Here is an 18,201-nt window from a genome sequence, read left to right on the forward strand (position 1 = left end):
GGTAGATTGTCGAACATCATTAAACTTCCATGGCCAAGATGCAGCTCTTTCTTTTCTAGTTGCTGGAAATTATAGCAGCAACAGCTTAGGTTGTTCTTCGTCAGTCTTCATCTGGTATGTATCGAAAAGAAATCTTAATTAATCTATAATTAAACTATAAAAATGATAGGATCTTTCTAGCTTGCCATTTTCATTTACTTGGTTGGAGTCATTCAACACAATCTAGTTATTAGAACTTTAAATAAAGAATAGATTAGATAATTTCTTGTTAAAGCTACAAAACTAGTATTCTTTATCATGATTAATCAAGTGCATTACTCAATCAAAGGTAGCTGATCACTTCACTGATAGCCTTCCAAAGTGGCTTCTCCTCCTTCAGACATGACCTTACCTGCCTTTGAGGTGGAGATCATGTATAAAATAGGGTTAATCTTTCTTATTGGTTGGTTCCTTAACATTGAGAATATTTTTGGTCGACTCCTTAGCTAACTGATGTGTCCTTGTACTAGATTCTGATACAATCTAGGCATTTTAATGCTGACATTTGATCCTCAATTAATTTAAGCAAAATAGTTTCTTTTGGCCTTTTAACTACGAATCACTATCTAAACTAGATCAAATACAAATTAGAATAAACCTGAAACTAAACATTCAGTTAAACTTTACATAAATAAGAATAAACTTGAAACATAATATTGACAATTCAATCAAGACTCAGTTTTATATATATGAACATGAAGTGAACTTTCCTACTATCTAGGCTCCAACACAGATATTGAGACATTATTTTCAGAAATTTTTATTAGAATTCCCTTGCTTCCGTTGGAATTCTCTCTCCTTGGAACGCCATTTGATTCAATGGTGGTATTACAGTTACTGAGAAATGCTGGTGCTAAAGGTGTGGGAAGGCTGACAAAGTGATTGTTGAGCATAAGCACAACATTGGCCATGGTGGGTCTTTGAATTGGATCATCTTGCACGCATAGTAATCCTATATGTATGCACCTTAATATTTGTTGAGCTTGACAATATTGTTCAACTAGATCTTGATCAACCACTTGCAAGGCACTTCCTTGGGTCCAATGGCGCCAGACCACCTAAAATGAGATGATAGCATGTGTAGTTAAGAACTTCATTTGAATAAATTATGTATCAAATTCATATCACTCAATCAAAAAGTTGCAGCAATACTTACATGAGTAACAGGTTCAATTGGATATTCAGATCCTCGGTAACCACTATTCTTCTGACCAATTAGGATCTCCAAGAGTAACACACCATAGCTATACACATCTGATTTAACTGAGAATAACCCATGAATAACATATTCCGGTGCCATATATCCACTGTCATTAACAAGAAAAACACATTGAGACTTTCTCTATTCTAAGAAACTTTCTGTTTATTTGAAGTGTTAAATTTGGTCCACAATAATAAATAGAGTGTTGACGTACAATGTTCCAGCAATTCTTTTAGTATTTCCATGGGTTTCATCTGCACCAAAAAGCTTCGCAAGACCAAAATCTGAAATTTTAGGATCCATATTTGCATCTAACAATATGTTACTAGCTTTTAAGTCCCGATGAATAATCTTCACCGGCGAATCTTCATGAAGATAAAGAAGTCCTCGACTGATGCCCTCAATGATCTTAAACCTTTTTGCCCAATCCAACTGTTCTCTCTTTGAATTATCTGCACCATTTGTATGTAATATTTGGTTACTAATTTCAACTATCATGGTGTGTGTAATGAAGGATAAACTATTCATGTAATCTTAACCAATTGTATATAACACAATCAATCTCAGAACATGTATTAGATAATGGAATTGAATAATACGGCATTAGATTACCAAACTCTTAGATAACCATCAATTGAGGATATTTGTCATGCAAAAACAAAGACTGAAACTATACCAAACAAAAACTTGTCAAGACTTGTATTAGCAAGATAATTGTAAACGAGTAGTTTCTCCTCTGATTCCAAGCAACAACCCAACAGTCTCACAAGGTTTTTGTGCCGAAGTTTGGATACCAAAAACACTTCATTTTTTAATTCATCCAGTCCTTGTCCTGAGGTGCTTGAAAGTCTTTTTACGGCTACATCCTCTCCGTTCTCCAGTGTTCCCTGTTTTCAAGTGTCACCAAAATTATTACTCATTTATCAAGTCGAAGAATCATTCACAGTTATATGTAACATTCCTCAGATCTTAAGATTGACCTTATAAACAGGCCCAAATCCTCCTTCTCCTAGTTTGTTTCTATCAGAGAAGTTGTCCGTAGCTATCCTAATAGCCTCCAGATCAAACAATAGAGATTCTGCTCCTCTTATTTCATCTTGATCTTTTTGGTCTGTTCAAAAGATATTTTTCATAGTAAAGAATAAGCAGGTATATTTGTTCAAATTAAACACCATATAATAATAGTTCAGTAGCCATACTGAATGTTTTTGCAAGTCGTTTCCGTCTCTGTGTTGTTGATTTTAGTCTTTGACGGTAAATAAAAATGACACAAAGGAATAACAGTGTTGCAGCAATAGAGATGATAATAAATAGAATTCTTCTCCCTGTGCTGTTTTTTCCTAAGCAAACATGAAAAATAGATACAAATTTCATTGGAGGTCTCAAAGAGAAATTGTAACATGGTACGAGTAAATAGCAGATAATAAAGCAAATTTCTTTCTTATTTGATTTGTATTGCAAAAGAAAAAAAAACTGACTGCTAAGTGCTAAAGGGTTAGTGAATAAATAAGTTAATGGATAAAGTAGTGAAAAAAGACAGATGTTTGATTATTATTCGTACTTGGGTGATCCAATTCTCCTGCGAGCCGAACGTATAAATCATCTCCTTCATCGACCAATGTTCTGAGATCCAACAGATCACCAGGCCAAGTTATGCATCCATAAGACCCACTGATCACCGCATATGCCATGCAGGAGCAATCATTCAAGCACAAATTCTTGCAGTCATCGTGACTCATGTTTCCTCGTGGTGTAGCGTTCTCAGTGTCGGGCACCTTCACGTTCTGCACCTTGGAAAATTGGTTCGACGAGCAATTCAAAGGCTTCTTCCTCTCGCATCCAACCTCGCTTCCGTTCTCCGTAATATTTACAAACTCGTCCAAGCACTGGCACTCGACAGCAACGTATATCTTGGTGCACACTTTGTTGCGGCCGCAGCGATTGTACTCATCGCACTCGTCCTCCGGAGTCGACGACAGAAATTGCCACTCTCTCTTGCTACTGTCAAGAAACCATCGCTGGAAGGTTCCATTGGCCCACAACATTGAGCGTATCAGCACCGGCGTCGGCGAGGTTTTGTATTTAGTCATAAAATAGCTCTCATTATCGTTGGATACAAACGTGAGATTTACTGAGTTGGCCACCGGGCTGATTGCCGTCAATGGATGGCCGACGAACCAATATCCGTTCCATAGGCCGAAGCGATGGTATTTGGCGGATCCCTTCAACGTGACCAAATCCGGTATAGGTAGAGAACGAATCATTTGGATGTAGTCTCCCGGAGAAGGATCCATGGAGTTCTTCCATGACACTTGCCGCCATGAAGTGTTGGCCCGGTTGTCATATCCGAGCTTCATGCCAGGGAGATACGTGTCGCTGTCGTTCGAGTCCTCAAAGCTCTGCCATAGAATCGAGTTGTTGTCGTTCAGCACGAGGTTGCCAGAATCTAAAAGCTGCAAGCGTGCAGAATTGAGTTCAGTGGATCTTGTTCCCGTCGACCAAACGATTTTGTCCTCCTCAAATAAGATTAGATTTCCATCGGAAGTGAGGTTGAAGGATGCTATGGATGTGTCGATAGAGTTATTCCGATTGGCGATCCATACTACAGTGCCTTCTTGCGGTGTGAGATTGCAGTACCAGATTCCCAAGTATCCCTTCGCTGAACTATTATTATCTAGTCTGAAGAAGCTCAGTTGAAACAAGTCTCCTGTCGATGTTAAGGTCTGTCCATATATAAGTGAGCTGTTCTGATTCATAGTATCTCCTGTACCAACATCGTGAATAAATAAATAAATAAATATCTAAAGACATATTTCTCATATAACATTCTTATTATTTTTATTTTTTTAAAAAATCTCCATCGGCCACGTTGATTAGTTCTAGTTATTGTCCGTCCAAACCTACTGTCCGTTGACTAGTTGAAAATTGATTTAAAAACAGTTTTCTATTTTACAATCTTAAAAATTATAATTTTATATCAAATAAATATTATTGTATTTTAAATTTATTTTCTTTTATTTTGAAATTTACAGTAGTGAGACAAACTAATAGTGTTCTCTAAATTTGTCTATAATTAATTTTCATTATTTTGTATACTTTTGAGGAATAATATTATCCAAAAATATTATTTGACCTAAAGATCTTAAATTTATATCAAATATTTTTATTTTTTTCTTGAGTTTTGATAAATAAACCTCATTGCACGCATAATATTCCCGAGTTATAAATACCTTTCACATAAAAATATTTAAAGGTTTTTAATAGAATAATGTCTAATTGATTATAGATTATTAAATATTTTTAATAAGCAGTATTGGATGTCAGAAGTTTCAAATTTATTTTAAGTATGGTTTACCCATTTCTCCATAATATATTTAAAATTTAAAATAAATCATCCATTTTATTAAATTTAGATAATTATTTTTCACTACATATTATATTAATTATCCTAAAATTTTCATTATCTTTATTTTTTTTTATCATTTTCTTCTCTCTTTCGTTTTGTTATTATTTTCTCTATATTTACTTTTCATTACCCAATTTATTTTTTTAATTTTTTCTCTCTCCTAAATTAAATAATATTTTAATATTTTAAAAATAAATTTTATTTCCTAAATTTGGAAAAGTACGGTTAATAAAATATAAATTTAGTAAATGCATAAGTTAGCTAATCATCTAAAAGTTTAATATATGGAAAAATTAAAGGGATGCATATTTGGTGAAATAAGTTGATTTTTAATATTTAGTAAAATTAAATGTGATAGATTAATAAAATAAATTAATAAAATCCATAATACTGGACTAGGATTAATTCTTTCTTAAACGTACCAGAAGATGAGGATTGGTTGACGACGAAGAAAGTTACTGCTACTGTTTTCAGGAGCGAAAGAAAGAGCTGCATCTGTCCAGTGGAAGCTTATGCCCTTAATAATCCTGCGTTGCTTCCATCTGCAATCTAATCTGTTGTATTTCCTTTTAGAGTTGTTATAAGTCCTAACAAAAGCTCTCAATTTAACGCCTTAAATTTCAAATTTTGATTAAGTCTAGTCAATTGAGTTGCCTAAGTTTGGAAATAATTGTGTGTATGCAACAAGTCAACAATTTGACAAAGATCAGTTTGAAAATTAACAACATGGAGTCACTGTCAAAAGACTTATAATATTTCAACTATATCGAACTTAATAACACCATAATTTACCCAACATAAAAGATTTATAATATTTCAACTATTTTTTGTTGCATTCTTAAGAGTTCCTTCCCCTTCAAATATCCTTACAGAATCTTTAATTTTGATGCAGATATAGAAATCCTCAAGTAATTCCAACTATATTATTGAGACGTTTTTGCCAATTTTTAGCAATGAACTTTTAGTTTTTGCTTGATTAGAGGAATATATACTTTGATTAGGTATAAACATTTATGAAGGCCGTCAAATTATAAATTTAGACATCAAGCCACTTATTTTCAATGTATTCGAAAAAAAAAATTAGTTGCTCGTCATCGCCTTCAAATTAACAAGAACATTTCTCAACTTAGTTTGATGCATGATCCTAGAAGACTAACAAGATTTCCTTATCGAAACCTTTCGTATAAGCTGATACGGGTTATAGCGTGTGCATTCAAAAGATGACATGATAGTCAAAGTTAAGATATTGTGGCGGTCAAAGTCAGGATAGAGGAACATTCCACACTTAGTTATGTTAATCGCATAGTTTCAAAGTTCGCGAGTCCTGCACGGGGCCCTAAAGTAGAACGCTCGTATAAGGCCAACCGGTTGTAAAACCAGTTGGATATAAGGATTCTAGGACTATTACGATTGAAACTAAAAAAATAATACGCTCGGTCAATAAATAGCCAACCGGGTTCAAAGGAGCCTGGTCAGATGAAAAGACGTCCAGGCTCTAGGCACTTAAGCCCCACCAAGATCTTAATATATGATTGACCAGATAAAAGCCAGTCAAACATAAGACTCCGTATACACTTGGCCGGGCAAAGTCCAACCAGGTCCAAAAATAGCCTTGCCAAGATCTTAATATATAATCGGTCAGATAAAGACCGATCAAACATAAGGTTCTCTGTACGCTCGGCCGGGCAAAGTCCGGTCGAACCCATAGTCAGCCTCATAGAGATCTTAATATACAATCCGTCAAATAAAGGCCGATCGAACATAAGGCTCTCTGTACGCCCAGCCGACCAAAGTCTGGCCGGGCCTAAAGACAGCCTCACAGAGATTTAATATACGATCAACTGGATAAAAGTCGGTTGAACATAAGGCTCTTTGTACACCCGCCTGGGCAAAGTCCAACCGGGCCCAAAGACAACTTCATAGAGATCTTAATATATGATAGACTTGATAAAGGCCGGTCGAACATAAGGCTCTTTGTACGCCCGACCAGGCAAAGTTCGCTCGGGCCCAAAGACAACCTCATTGAGAACTTAATATATGATCGACCAGATAAAGACCGATTAAACATAAGGCTCTTAATTTGCACCCCCGGCCAGGCAAAGTCTGGTCTGGCCCAAAGGCAACCTTACAAGGATCTTAATATACGAGCGGCAGAATAAAGGCCGGTCAAACATAAGGCTTTTTATGTATGCTTGGTCGGGCAAAGACTGGGTGAGCTTAAAGACACTCATCCATAGAAAACTCCACATATACAATCGACCCGGCAAAGGTCAACAAGGTTTAAGTTACTTGATGTCATATTATCCCTAAAATAAAGCTCTAACATCCATGATTTATCATATGACTCCTTAAATGGATCTTTAGTATATTGTGGGTACTATATTAGCCTTTGAACAGATCTTGGCAGTATTTAACATATGATATAGTAGATTGATACTACAACCGACCTTAAGGATTGACCGAGATATATTCAGCAAACAAGCAACAGACAACATTATAGCAATCTATCAGAACTTGTCGGGGAATATTCCTTTGAGGCATTCTTCGAAGGTTATTATGTCTCTCATAAACTAGTTAATCGTGGCAGCATATTCTCTTAACCGCCTCAATAATGGTGTGAAACATAAACGACAAAAGATGTACATCTGTGGGTAGGAAAAAGATTTCTCGGACTATCATTATGAAATACCCAGGTTGTACTTTTTCCATCACCTAATAAATTCCGATGGAAGAGGCCACTTCACCATCACGGGGGTTGTGACAGGTGGTATAAAAAAGGGGGATCTTCTCCGTTAGCAAGGTACACAATTAGCATCATCCAAGCCTTACTCTCACGCATATGCTCTACTATTCTTCTTCTTCTTCGCCCACTCGTCGGAAAGTGTACTGACTTAAGCGTCAAAGGGCCTTGCCTGTGACCCCTTACCTGGTCTTGGGCCACTAATGCTTTGTTGGATTATTAGATTATGCGTAGGATCATTGAGGAGCTCCATCAACAGTTAAAGAAGTCTTCTGCTTGTCAACAAACTATCCACCTAAGCCAGTGCACCATCTTCTTAGCCTTTAGACAGGATTAAATTTGGCAGTGTCTGTGAAAATCTTCGTCTGAATCTGAAGCTTCAAGACTGTAAAAGGAAAACCTCGAGTTTTGATTTTTTTTAGTGTAAGCAAATAGGTAAAGGTTGCGAGGAGTGGGAGGAATCCCGAATAGACGAAACAACATAAACATCCTGCATGTGTAGTACTGGAAAGCGTTTGGCACAAACTGTTGCGATGGGATGCGAAAATATTGATTTACTGTTGACAAAAAAGAATGAATCGAGGAACAAACCAGCCACTACTTAATCAAAAAAGAAAATGATATGATTATTAGGGGTAAGGTGAGGATGATCATTTGGGGAAGGAAAGATGAATACGAAAATTGTGAGGGATTTCATATCTAGAGTAGAGGTAAGCCCGATCAGCGACATCAAAACTCGAAGAGGTCGAGGTGTACCAAGGAGCAAAAAATTCCTGAGCCATGATAGATCGAAACTTAGACAAAGGATGCGTAACTTACTAGGTTATGTGGGATTTGAGAAAAAAGGGATGCAGAGGAAGGAAGGCCACTAGAGAGAATAGATGGAAGAAGAAAGGTTGTCGGAGAAAATGAGCCCGAAAAGATGAAGGACGAAGTGCGAAGAACCCACTACGTCTAGGGTTTTATAAAAGACAATTTAATTGACACCATTAGATTCAAACAGCAGAACTAAGGAGGTTCATTGATTTGCAAAGTGGGATGTACCATTATATTATGCGAAGTGGAGAGTGTCAGAAGGCGTTGCAGAGAACGAGTAGTGATACCACGTGGCACTCACCCATAAATGGACATTTATGATGGACATGACAAATGATGCATTTTGTATCCAAAAATACCTTTTTTCATGTCCTCAGTACTAGCCCTAGTAGAGGGTAGATCATTTTTGAAAAAAACATCAAGTACCTAAGGCACGATCAAGAGCATGAGTCTTGAAAATCACCAAGTATAGAAGGTGAGTGAACAAGACTAAAACTCGAGTCTAGTTAGTCGCCTACATCTCCTTCGACTAGACATAAAGGGGAAGCTAGTGATACAGGATATAACATGCGAATCCAGAAGATAACGTGGTAGTCAAAGTCAAGGTGATGTGGCGGTCAAAACCAGGTTAGAGGAACATTCCACACTTGATTCTATTGATCGCCCAGTTTCAAAGTTCGCAGGTGCTACACACATAGCCCTAAAGTAGGGCGCTCGTATAAGGTCGACCGGTTGTAAAATCGATCAGATATAAAGACTCTAAGACTATTATGATTGAAACTAAAGAAATAATACGCTCGGTCAATAAATGACCGACTGAGTTTAAAGGAGCCCGGTCGAATGAAAGGTCGTCCGGGCTCTAGGAACTTAAGCCCCACCAAGATCTTAATATATGATCAACCAAATAAAAGACTGGTCGAATATAAGGCTCCTATACACCCGGTCGGGCAAAGTCCATCCGGGCCCAAAAATATTCTCGCCAAGATCTTAATATATGATCAACCAGATAAAAGACAGCCAAACATAAGACTCTCTGTATGCTCGACCGGGCAAAGTTCGGTTGAGCCCAAAGTCAACCTCACAGAGATCTTAATATATGATCGACCAGATAAACGTCGGTCGAACATAAGGCTCTCTATACGTCCGGCCAGACCCAAAGATATCCTCACAGAGATCTTAATATATGATCAACAGGATAAAGACCGATTGAATATAAGACTCTTTGTACGCCTGGCCGAGCAAAGTCCAGTCGGGCCCAAAGATAGCCTCACAGAGATCTTAATATACGATAGGCTGGATAAAGGCTAGTCAAATATAAGGCTCTCTATATTCCCAGCCAGGCAAAGTCCAACTGGGCCCAAAGGCAGCCTTATAGAGATCTTAATATGCGATCATACGGATAAATGCCAGTCGAACATAAGGCTCTTTACACACCCAACAGGGCAGAGTCCGGCCGAGCCCAAAGACAGCCTCACAAGGATCTTAATATACGGGCGGCTGGATAAAGGTCAGTCAAACATAAGACTCTTTATGTACACTCGGTCGAGCAAAGATCGGACAGACATAAAGATACTCATTCGTAGAAAACTCTGCATATACGGTCGGTCAGACAAAGGTCGACCAGGTTTAAGTTACTTAATGTTATATTGTCCCTAAAATAAGGCTTTAACATCCATAATTTATCATATGACTCCTTAAATGGATCTTTGGCATACTGTGAGTACAATATTAGCCTCTGAACAGATCTTGACAGTATTTAACAATGACAGAGCAGATTGATACTACAGTCAATCTTAGGGATCGACCGAGATATATTTAGCAGACAAGTAACAGACAACATTATAACAACCTGCCAGAACTTGTCGGAGAATATTCCTTTGAGACCTTCTTCGAAAGTTATTATGTCTCTTATAAGCCAATTAATCACGACAGCATATTCTCTTAACCGCCTCAATAATGGCGAAGTATAAACGACAAAATAGGTACATTTATGAGTAGGACAAAGATCCTCGAACTATCATTATGGAACACCCAGGTTATATTTTTTTCCATCACTAAACAAATTCTGACGCAAAGGGTCATCTCACGATCATGGAGGTTGTAAGAGGTGGTATATAAAGGGAGATCCTCTCCATTAACAAGGTACGTAATTAGCATCATCCAAGTCTTATTATCATGCATATCCTCTACTGTTCTTCTTCTTTGCCCACTCATCGGAAATTGTACTGAGTTGAGTGTCGAAAAACCTCTTGTTAGGGACCCCTTCCCTAATCTTGAGTCACTAATACTTTATTGGATTGCCAAATTATACGTAGAATGATTGAGGAACTCTATTGTCAATTAAAAAGTCTTCCATTGATCAACAAACTATTCATCTAAACCAACACTCCATCTTTTTAAACTTCAGACATGTTTTATTCAAACTCTTGAATTAATTGAGAGATATTTTCAATCTTACTTACTGGGAGACTTCACACTAGTCGACGGATTTGACTGCGTTTGGAAGTTTGAGCGAATTGTGTGTGCGTGATTAATTTGGAGCGTTGAGATTGACTGAGTAATTAAATAAATTGTCAACATCCGATTAGAAAAAAAAAATAAATGGAAGCAATATGGAATCGACGACCCAGACGTCGATGAGAATAATAACTGATTTGATTAAAATATTTTTATGGAGAAAAACACCTTTTTTTTAAAAAAAAAATCTTTTCGTCAGCCAACCCTTCACCTACTTCTGCGAAAGTACCCTTATTCTTTTAAATCAAATTATTAAATTTATTTTTCTTTTATCTCTTAACACTCTATTTTAGATAAAATTATTAAATTTTTTTCTTGCAGCTCTTCTTCTTTATCTCTTTAAAGGTTTTCGAGAACACGTATTGCCACAAAGCATCAATTCCTCGCTTCCGTGAAACTAATGTTAAGTTGCATTTGAAAGCCAAATGAAAATCAAATCAAAATTTGTTTATACTGGTTAAAAATGTTAATCGAAAACGTGGTGCAAACGAAGAAAACTTGATTGAGTGCTGACGATGGCTAAATAATTATAAAAGTCATCTGAGTAAAAGACTAAAAGGTGATATTGTACACTCCAAATGACTTAGTATCGTCACAGGAATATTTATCATAACACAATGACTTTTTACATGGAGGAGGTCAGACATCAATGAGACATTTTATACCCATTGGGAGATCCATAAGACCTATTAGAGCAAACATTAGTATCGAAGTCAAAGTTAAGTTAAGGGAGTGGTCAAAGTCAAGATGATATGACAATCAGTTAATAGAAAGGATAACATCCCCTCATCTGGCCTTGATTAATCGTTTAGTGATAAGGTTCTTTAATTTAACTAGATCGGGTCGTAACCCGATTGGATGAAGATAGTCAGTCCTTAAGCCGAGAGAATTGAGCAGTTGGACGTTTAAGGACGACTAGATCTTAAGGTGACCAAGATTAAGGCCGATCGATCTTATGGGCCGACCGGAATGACTATCTCACTCCACAATAGATCAACCGTAGGGGACATGTATATCTATCCAGTCACAGAGTCAGACAAGTTTATATGCTCTGACTATACAAAAATATGGCTAGGATAAATATAGCCCAACCTAATATATCAACCAAACCTCTTAGAACAGAGCGGGGTTTCTCTGGGAGGCCCATTATATGACTGGTTAGGTAAAAGGATGATCGAGCCTATAGTACTTATTCTCATATTGCCGCCTGGATAGAATTTCATCGAAACATAGATTATCAAAAAGATTTCCACGGGGCATGATGTACTATACTATTTCTCGAACGGATTTCTAATATGATCAACACACTACATCATCCTAATAGGGCGGCCAACTCAAGAATCGACCGAATTATGCTCAACAAACAACATCATCCTAACAAGTCGGCTGGCTCAAGGATCGACCGAATTATCATCATCTAACAACATCATCGTAACAAGGAGGCTGGCTCAAGGACCGACCGAATTATCATCATCTAACAACATCATCCTAACAAGGCGGCTGGCTCAAGGACCGCCCGAATTATGCTCAGCCAACAACATCATCCTAACAGGGCAGTGGACTCAAGGACATGCCAAATTATGTTAAGCTAACAACATCATCCTAACAGGGCGGCCGACTCAAGGACTGGCCGGATTACGCTCTGTCGGCAACATCATCCTAATATGGCGGCTACCTTACGGACAGGTCGAATTTGTTGGGGCCGAAATGTAGCTAGAGGGAGGGGGGATGAATAGCTTGTCGTGATCGTCGTGCTCGTCGTTGCTCACTTCTTGGGATGATGTGCAGCGGAAATACAAGAAACACAAACAACAACGCTAACTCTAGGGATTTACTTGGTATCCACCTCAAGAAGAGGTGACTAGTCCAAGGATCCACACACTCACGCACCCTCCACTATAAAAACACTCCTTCTTGGTAACTACCGAAGGCGGAGAAGCCTTACAACCTCACAATACAACAATGAGAAAGAAAGAAGCAAAATACAAATGAATTTTACAAGATTACAATGAAAACCCTAGCTTTTTCTTCTTATTGCAACTCGCCTCTTGACTTGGATGAGTCTCCAAGAACCTTCAAGAATTGGCGGTGAGGAAGAAAAGATCGCTGTGGAGAGCTGCAGTGATCACCTGTGGAGAAGAATCGAAGAAGTACGCAGAAAAACGCTCGCCAACGGCTTTATCTGCGCCAACTGTCGAATCTCAATCGATTGGATTTCTCCCAATCGATTGGGGAGGCTTTGGATCGATCGGTTGATCGATCTAGAGCGCCTCTGTGCTCTTGGAAAACACTTGAATCGATTGCCCAATCAATTCAACGTGTCTCGCGCGATTTCCAGAGCTATCACGTGATTTTCCAGCCTCCCAATCGATTACCTGATCGATTGGAGGTTTCAATCGATCAATGGATCGATTCAGAAGCTCACTATTCGCTCAAAAACTCTTCCAATCGATTGACCAATCGATTGGGGAAGTTTCAATCGATTACCCAATCGATTCAGCCCATTTCTGCACGAATTCGCGTCAACCAATCGATTAACCAATTGATTGAACCCCCCCCCCCCCAATTGATTGGAAAGTAGAAAATTGGATAGAGCTTGAAATTAGCTTCGTTTCGCATCTGAGATCACCTTATTCTGATATACGAGTCAAAAGTTATGGCCTTCGGAAGTTTACTACGTCCGAACTTCCTAGTTCCATGCCAACTCCCTATTGGATTTACGACCGCTAAGAATTGAGTCAACTTTTGACCCATATGGACTTTCTCTTTGCCATCTTCTCGTTGGACTTGTGATCACCAAGTATGGTCCTCCTTGACCCACTTAGATTTACCGTCTCATGCCAAGTGTCCGGTCCTCCATAACCCACTTAGACTTTCACTAGATGTCCAATCACCCTTGGATAGGATCAAAAGGAAGCTTTTTTGTGGTGCAAAAGCTTCTCTATTAGTTAACTACTAATCCACTGTACCCGATGTGTCATCTCTGCAGCTTTCAGACAGGATCAAATTTGGCGTTGTTTGTCGAAACTTTCTCTTGAATCTGAAAATTAGAGATAGAGGAAGCTGGAAGACTCACTACCGTTACGTTAATGCAAGAGGACCTGCAGCTACTCATCAATGCCCGAGTCCATAGATCACTGCAATAGCAACAACAACAACAAGGAGCCATTGGCGGTACTCTACCACCACCTAATCCTGTCGCATCTACAACGACTCATCAGAGGGAGAGAGTGGCCATGGAGGAAGGCATGGTTCACTTGGTGCGAGCATCTCACTCATCGACTCCCCGCCACCAAGCTCTTTTTCGCACATCGCCTAAGCATTTAGAGCAAGAAGGATTACATTGGGAGTCTTCTGGGGAAGCACCTGTCCAGGTTAGGCGAAGGGGAAAGGCTCCGGTACGTTACAGTTCCCCTGCAGAAATTAGCACCCCATTCGCTTAAAAGTTGCTAGAAGATAAGTTGCCAAAGCATTATCAGACCCTGGCAATAGGGGAATCTTCAGCGTTGAGTGACCTTGAGGATCATTTTGTTAAGTTTGAGCATGCTGCCCTCCTTCACCAATTACTGATGGGTCAAATGCTAGGTGTTCCTCACCACCTTCGGCGATTCTACGAAAAGGTGGAAAGCAACTACTAGCCAAATCTATTCGCTGTTTGAAGGATTTCTGCAGGGTTTTCCTTTCCTCTTCACCATTTCGCTAGCAATAGGTGCTACCAAAAAACTTCCCTAAGCCTCTTCTCGCATAGGCAAGGGTCCAAGGAGTCACCAAGAGCTTATATTAAAAAATTCAATCAAGTGTCTATGGATATCCCTTCAGCCACTACTGAGCTCCTGGTGAGTGTCTTCTCTCAAAGGCTTTCCAATATTGATTTCTTCAACTCCTTGGTCAAACGACCTCCAAGGAATGTCAATCATCTGCTCAACCGGGTGACCGAATTCATCAACATCGAAGAGGCGCAGTCCACCCAGAGGAAAGATACCACTGCACCGACACAGGCTCCAGCACCTGAGCATTAGGCATTGCTCGCTCCTCCACCTAGAGGACCCCGAGCTGCTCCTCAACCTCACCATCAAAAACCGCGACCACAGGCCATGCAGCATGTGGGGATTGAGCAAGAGAAGTGCCCTGAGCCTCCTCAAGAAGCTCCAAGACGATGGTGTACTCTCCATTGGCCGACTACCCATGACACGCAGGATTGCTACACTCTGGCCAATCGCCAGGGCGGCAATCAGAGATTTCTCTAGCGCACTCCGTCGCCCAACCGCCAACCCTACTGAAATCCGAATGGCTCACCCAGAAGAAATCAATGCGAGGCCGAGCGACATCAAAGGACGCCACCACCACCTATGGACCAGACGCCAACTTCCACTCAAAACCAATTGGAGCCTCCAACCTGGCAAGAGGAGGACCGCAATAATGTTGCTCGGGGCAACATCAATATGATAGCAAGGGGTCCGACTGATGGAGACTCCAACCAAGCTAGAAAGTCACATTCTTGACGGTTAGAGATTCATGCAGCCGGTTGTAGCACTGATCAGACGACCAGACCTGCAATCAGTTTTGGGCCCAAGGACCTAGAGGGGGAGGAAATATCCCATGATGATGCATTAATAATCAAGGTTGTTATAGCCAATTATAATATTTCTTGTACTTTTGTTGATACAGGTCGCTTTGTCAACTTCATTTTCAAACAAGCATTCGAGCAGTTGCAAATCAACCCGAGCGACCTCCAGCCTATGGTGACTCCTTTGTATGAATTCACGGATAACAAACTTCAACTACTTGGCCAAATAAAATTGGTCATATCTTTAGGGGAGGAGCCCCTAGTGAGGACGCACAGATCAAATTTCTCGGCTTATAATATCATTTTGGGCAACCCAACCCTAAATGAGTTTTGGGCAGTAGTCTCTACTTTCTGTCAAAAAACAAAATTCCCCATGGATCATTAAGTTGGAGAAGTTAGAGGAGATCAACTAATGACATGCAAGTGCTACGTTGATATCCGCACGGAAGATATAGCGGATGGAAGTCAACGCCATCCAAGAGGTTCTGCCTACCCTAGTCTATGAAGAAAAATAATAAATCTATATTCGAGCAGGCCGACCAAAGGTTGTTATGCAAGTGGCGGCCGACCTACCTAAAGAACTTAAAGAGGAGTTGGTTGTGTGTCTTACACGTAACAATGCCACTTTTGCCTGGGCGCTTGAAGAAGTAACCAGGGTATCACCAATAGTGATAGAGCATGTGCTTCATGTTTATCCAGACGCTTGACCAGTCAAGCAAAGAAAATGAGATTTTAGGGCTGAGCAGAATAAGATCATCAAGGATGAGGTGGACAAATTGCTAGAGGTAGGCTACATTCGCGAAGTTCAATTTCCAAGCTAGCTGGCCAATGTGGCCTTGTTGTCAAAGGCAGGAAATATATGGTGGGTCTACATCAATTTCAGAGATCTTAACAAGATTTATCTAAAAGATTATTATCCGCTCCCTTGCATCGATTAAGTGGTGGATTCCACTTTCGGGTGCGAGTTTATCTATATGCTAGATGAGTACTAGGGATATCACCAGGTTCCGCTCACCAAGGACAACCTGGAGAAGGTCAGTTTCATAACTTCTGAAGGTACTTATTATTATAATGTTATGTCGTTCAAACTAAAGAATACAGGGGCTACGTACCAACAACTCATGAACAAGGTCTTTCGGAAGTAGATCGGGCGGAATATGGAAGTATATGTGGATAACATCCTCATCAAGTCCCTTTGAGCCACCGATCTATGTGCAGACATGGAAGAAACTTGCAAAACTCTAAGGCAATATGGATTGAAGCTCAACCCCAATAAGTGCCTGTTTGGAGCCATGAGTGGGAAATTTCTGGGATATATTATGATCGAACAGGGGATTGAAGCGAATCCAAGTAAGGTGTGGGTGTTGCAAGACGTGGCTCTTCCATGCAATTTGAAGGAGGTGTAAATACTGATCGACCGAATTACTATTCTTTCTCTTTTCATCTCTCGGTCGGCCAATCGGAGCCTACCTTTTTTCAAGATACTTTGTCAAGCAACTAAATTCTAATGGGTTGTCAGCTGCGACAAAGCCTTCAAGGAGCTAAAGAATTATTTCTCCGCCCTGCTATACTTGCCAAACCAATAGTAGGTAAAATATTGTGGGTGTATTTATCAGCAAATGATCATGCAGTCGGATCAGTATTAGTAAGACAAGAGGAAAATGAACAAAAGTCTATATACTTTTTAAGTCATTTAATGAAAGGAACCGAGTGTCATTATACCACACTCAAGAAGTTAGCACACAAATTGGTTTTGGCAGCTTAGAGGTTACGCCCTTATTTCCTTTCTCATCCAATCCTAGTACTTACTAATAACACTTTAGGTCGAGTACTTGTCAACCCCAAAGCCTCTGGGAGATTGATCAAGTGAACTATTTAGCTCAGTGAGTATAACATACAATATCAATCCCAAGTAGTCATCAAGGTTCAATCTTTAGTAGATTTCTTATTGGAGATTCAAAATCCTAAGCTAGAGGAGACCTGGAAAATATATATGGATGGATCCTTCACTTGATAGGGTGGTGGGATAGGTATTCTTATGATATTCCCCTAAGAAGATAGAATGCAATTGTCCGTTTGACTGGATTACGGAGCCACCAATAATGAGGCCGAATATGAGGCATTAATAGTTGGCCTTCAGGCCACATGACATGTGGGTGCCACTCAAGTTTTAATTTACTCCAACTCCCTGCTAGCCACACAATAGTTATTAGGCAAGTTTGAGATTAACAATGAGTGGCACAAGCTCTATACAAAAGCCTTCGAAAAACTTAGAGCAGAGTTCCAGGAGCTAATTATCAAAAAGGTCCCCTGGTCAGAGAATTAAATGGAGAATGACCTGGCCAAGTTGGCTTCCACCATAGTTTCCTGGAACATATACAGGTCGGTAGAGCAGACACTGTTAGTAGGTTGCATTGAAAGAAAAGGCGACCTGGAGTTTTAAAATGACTGGAGAACACCCCCATATTTTATTTATACATCAAGGTAGGTTGCCAGTCGACAGCGGGCAAGCACGTTTGATTAAGAAGAGAGCCAGTCAGTTCACTTTGATTGGTGATCAGCTTTATAAGCGAGCTTTCTCATGTCCTTTGGTCAAGTGCATCGGGCTGAACAACATACAATACATTTTATAAGAAATGCATTAGGGTTCCTTGTGGCAACATATTATTTGCAGGTTCAGAATTCTACACAAATTAGTTTTAGATAACCGAAAGCAATTCCAGGGTAGGAGGATCATATAATGGTATTTAGGATATAGTATCACACAGGCCTTTACATTTGTGACATACCGTTAGAGTAATGGCCAAGCAGAGATAATCATTCGGTCAGGTTATAAGCGAGCATGCTCTCACGACTCAGAGAAATCCATAGATTATAGCCTCCAACTTAAAAACTAGGCTGGTCCCAGACTCCCG

The 18,201-nt window shown here is 39.5% G+C and overlaps 1 protein-coding gene across 1 annotated transcript; it reads right to left on the reverse strand.

The window, feature by feature from the left end:
• Positions 1-752: 752 nt before the first annotated feature.
• LOC121972592 (G-type lectin S-receptor-like serine/threonine-protein kinase At4g27290) lies at positions 753-3,996 on the reverse strand. The gene is made up of 6 exons (XM_042524245.1): positions 2,802-3,996; positions 2,221-2,351; positions 1,917-2,127; positions 1,455-1,692; positions 1,196-1,346; positions 753-1,097 (listed from the first exon to the last, which is right to left on the reverse strand). The coding sequence occupies exons 1-6, from the start codon at positions 3,994-3,996 to the stop codon at positions 753-755; spliced, it is 2,271 nt and encodes a 756-aa protein (XP_042380179.1).
• Positions 3,997-18,201: the final 14,205 nt, after the last annotated feature.

This window comes from Zingiber officinale, chromosome 4A (assembly GCF_018446385.1).
Source record: "Zingiber officinale cultivar Zhangliang chromosome 4A, Zo_v1.1, whole genome shotgun sequence".
Classification (NCBI taxonomy): Eukaryota; Viridiplantae; Streptophyta; class Magnoliopsida; order Zingiberales; family Zingiberaceae; genus Zingiber; species Zingiber officinale.

Excerpts from the sequence above, each read along its gene's own strand:
- LOC121972592 (XM_042524245.1), bottom strand. The coding sequence starts at position 3,996 with ATGAATCAGAACAGCTCACTTATATATGGACAGACCTTAACATCGACA. Across the intron at positions 2,128-2,220 it reads GATTTGGGCCTGTTTATAAG|GGAACACTGGAGAACGGAGA; the intron begins GTCAATCTTAAG and ends ACTTGAAAACAG. Across the intron at positions 1,098-1,195 it reads CAATTGAACCTGTTACTCAT|GTGGTCTGGCGCCATTGGAC; the intron begins GTAAGTATTGCT and ends ATCTCATTTTAG.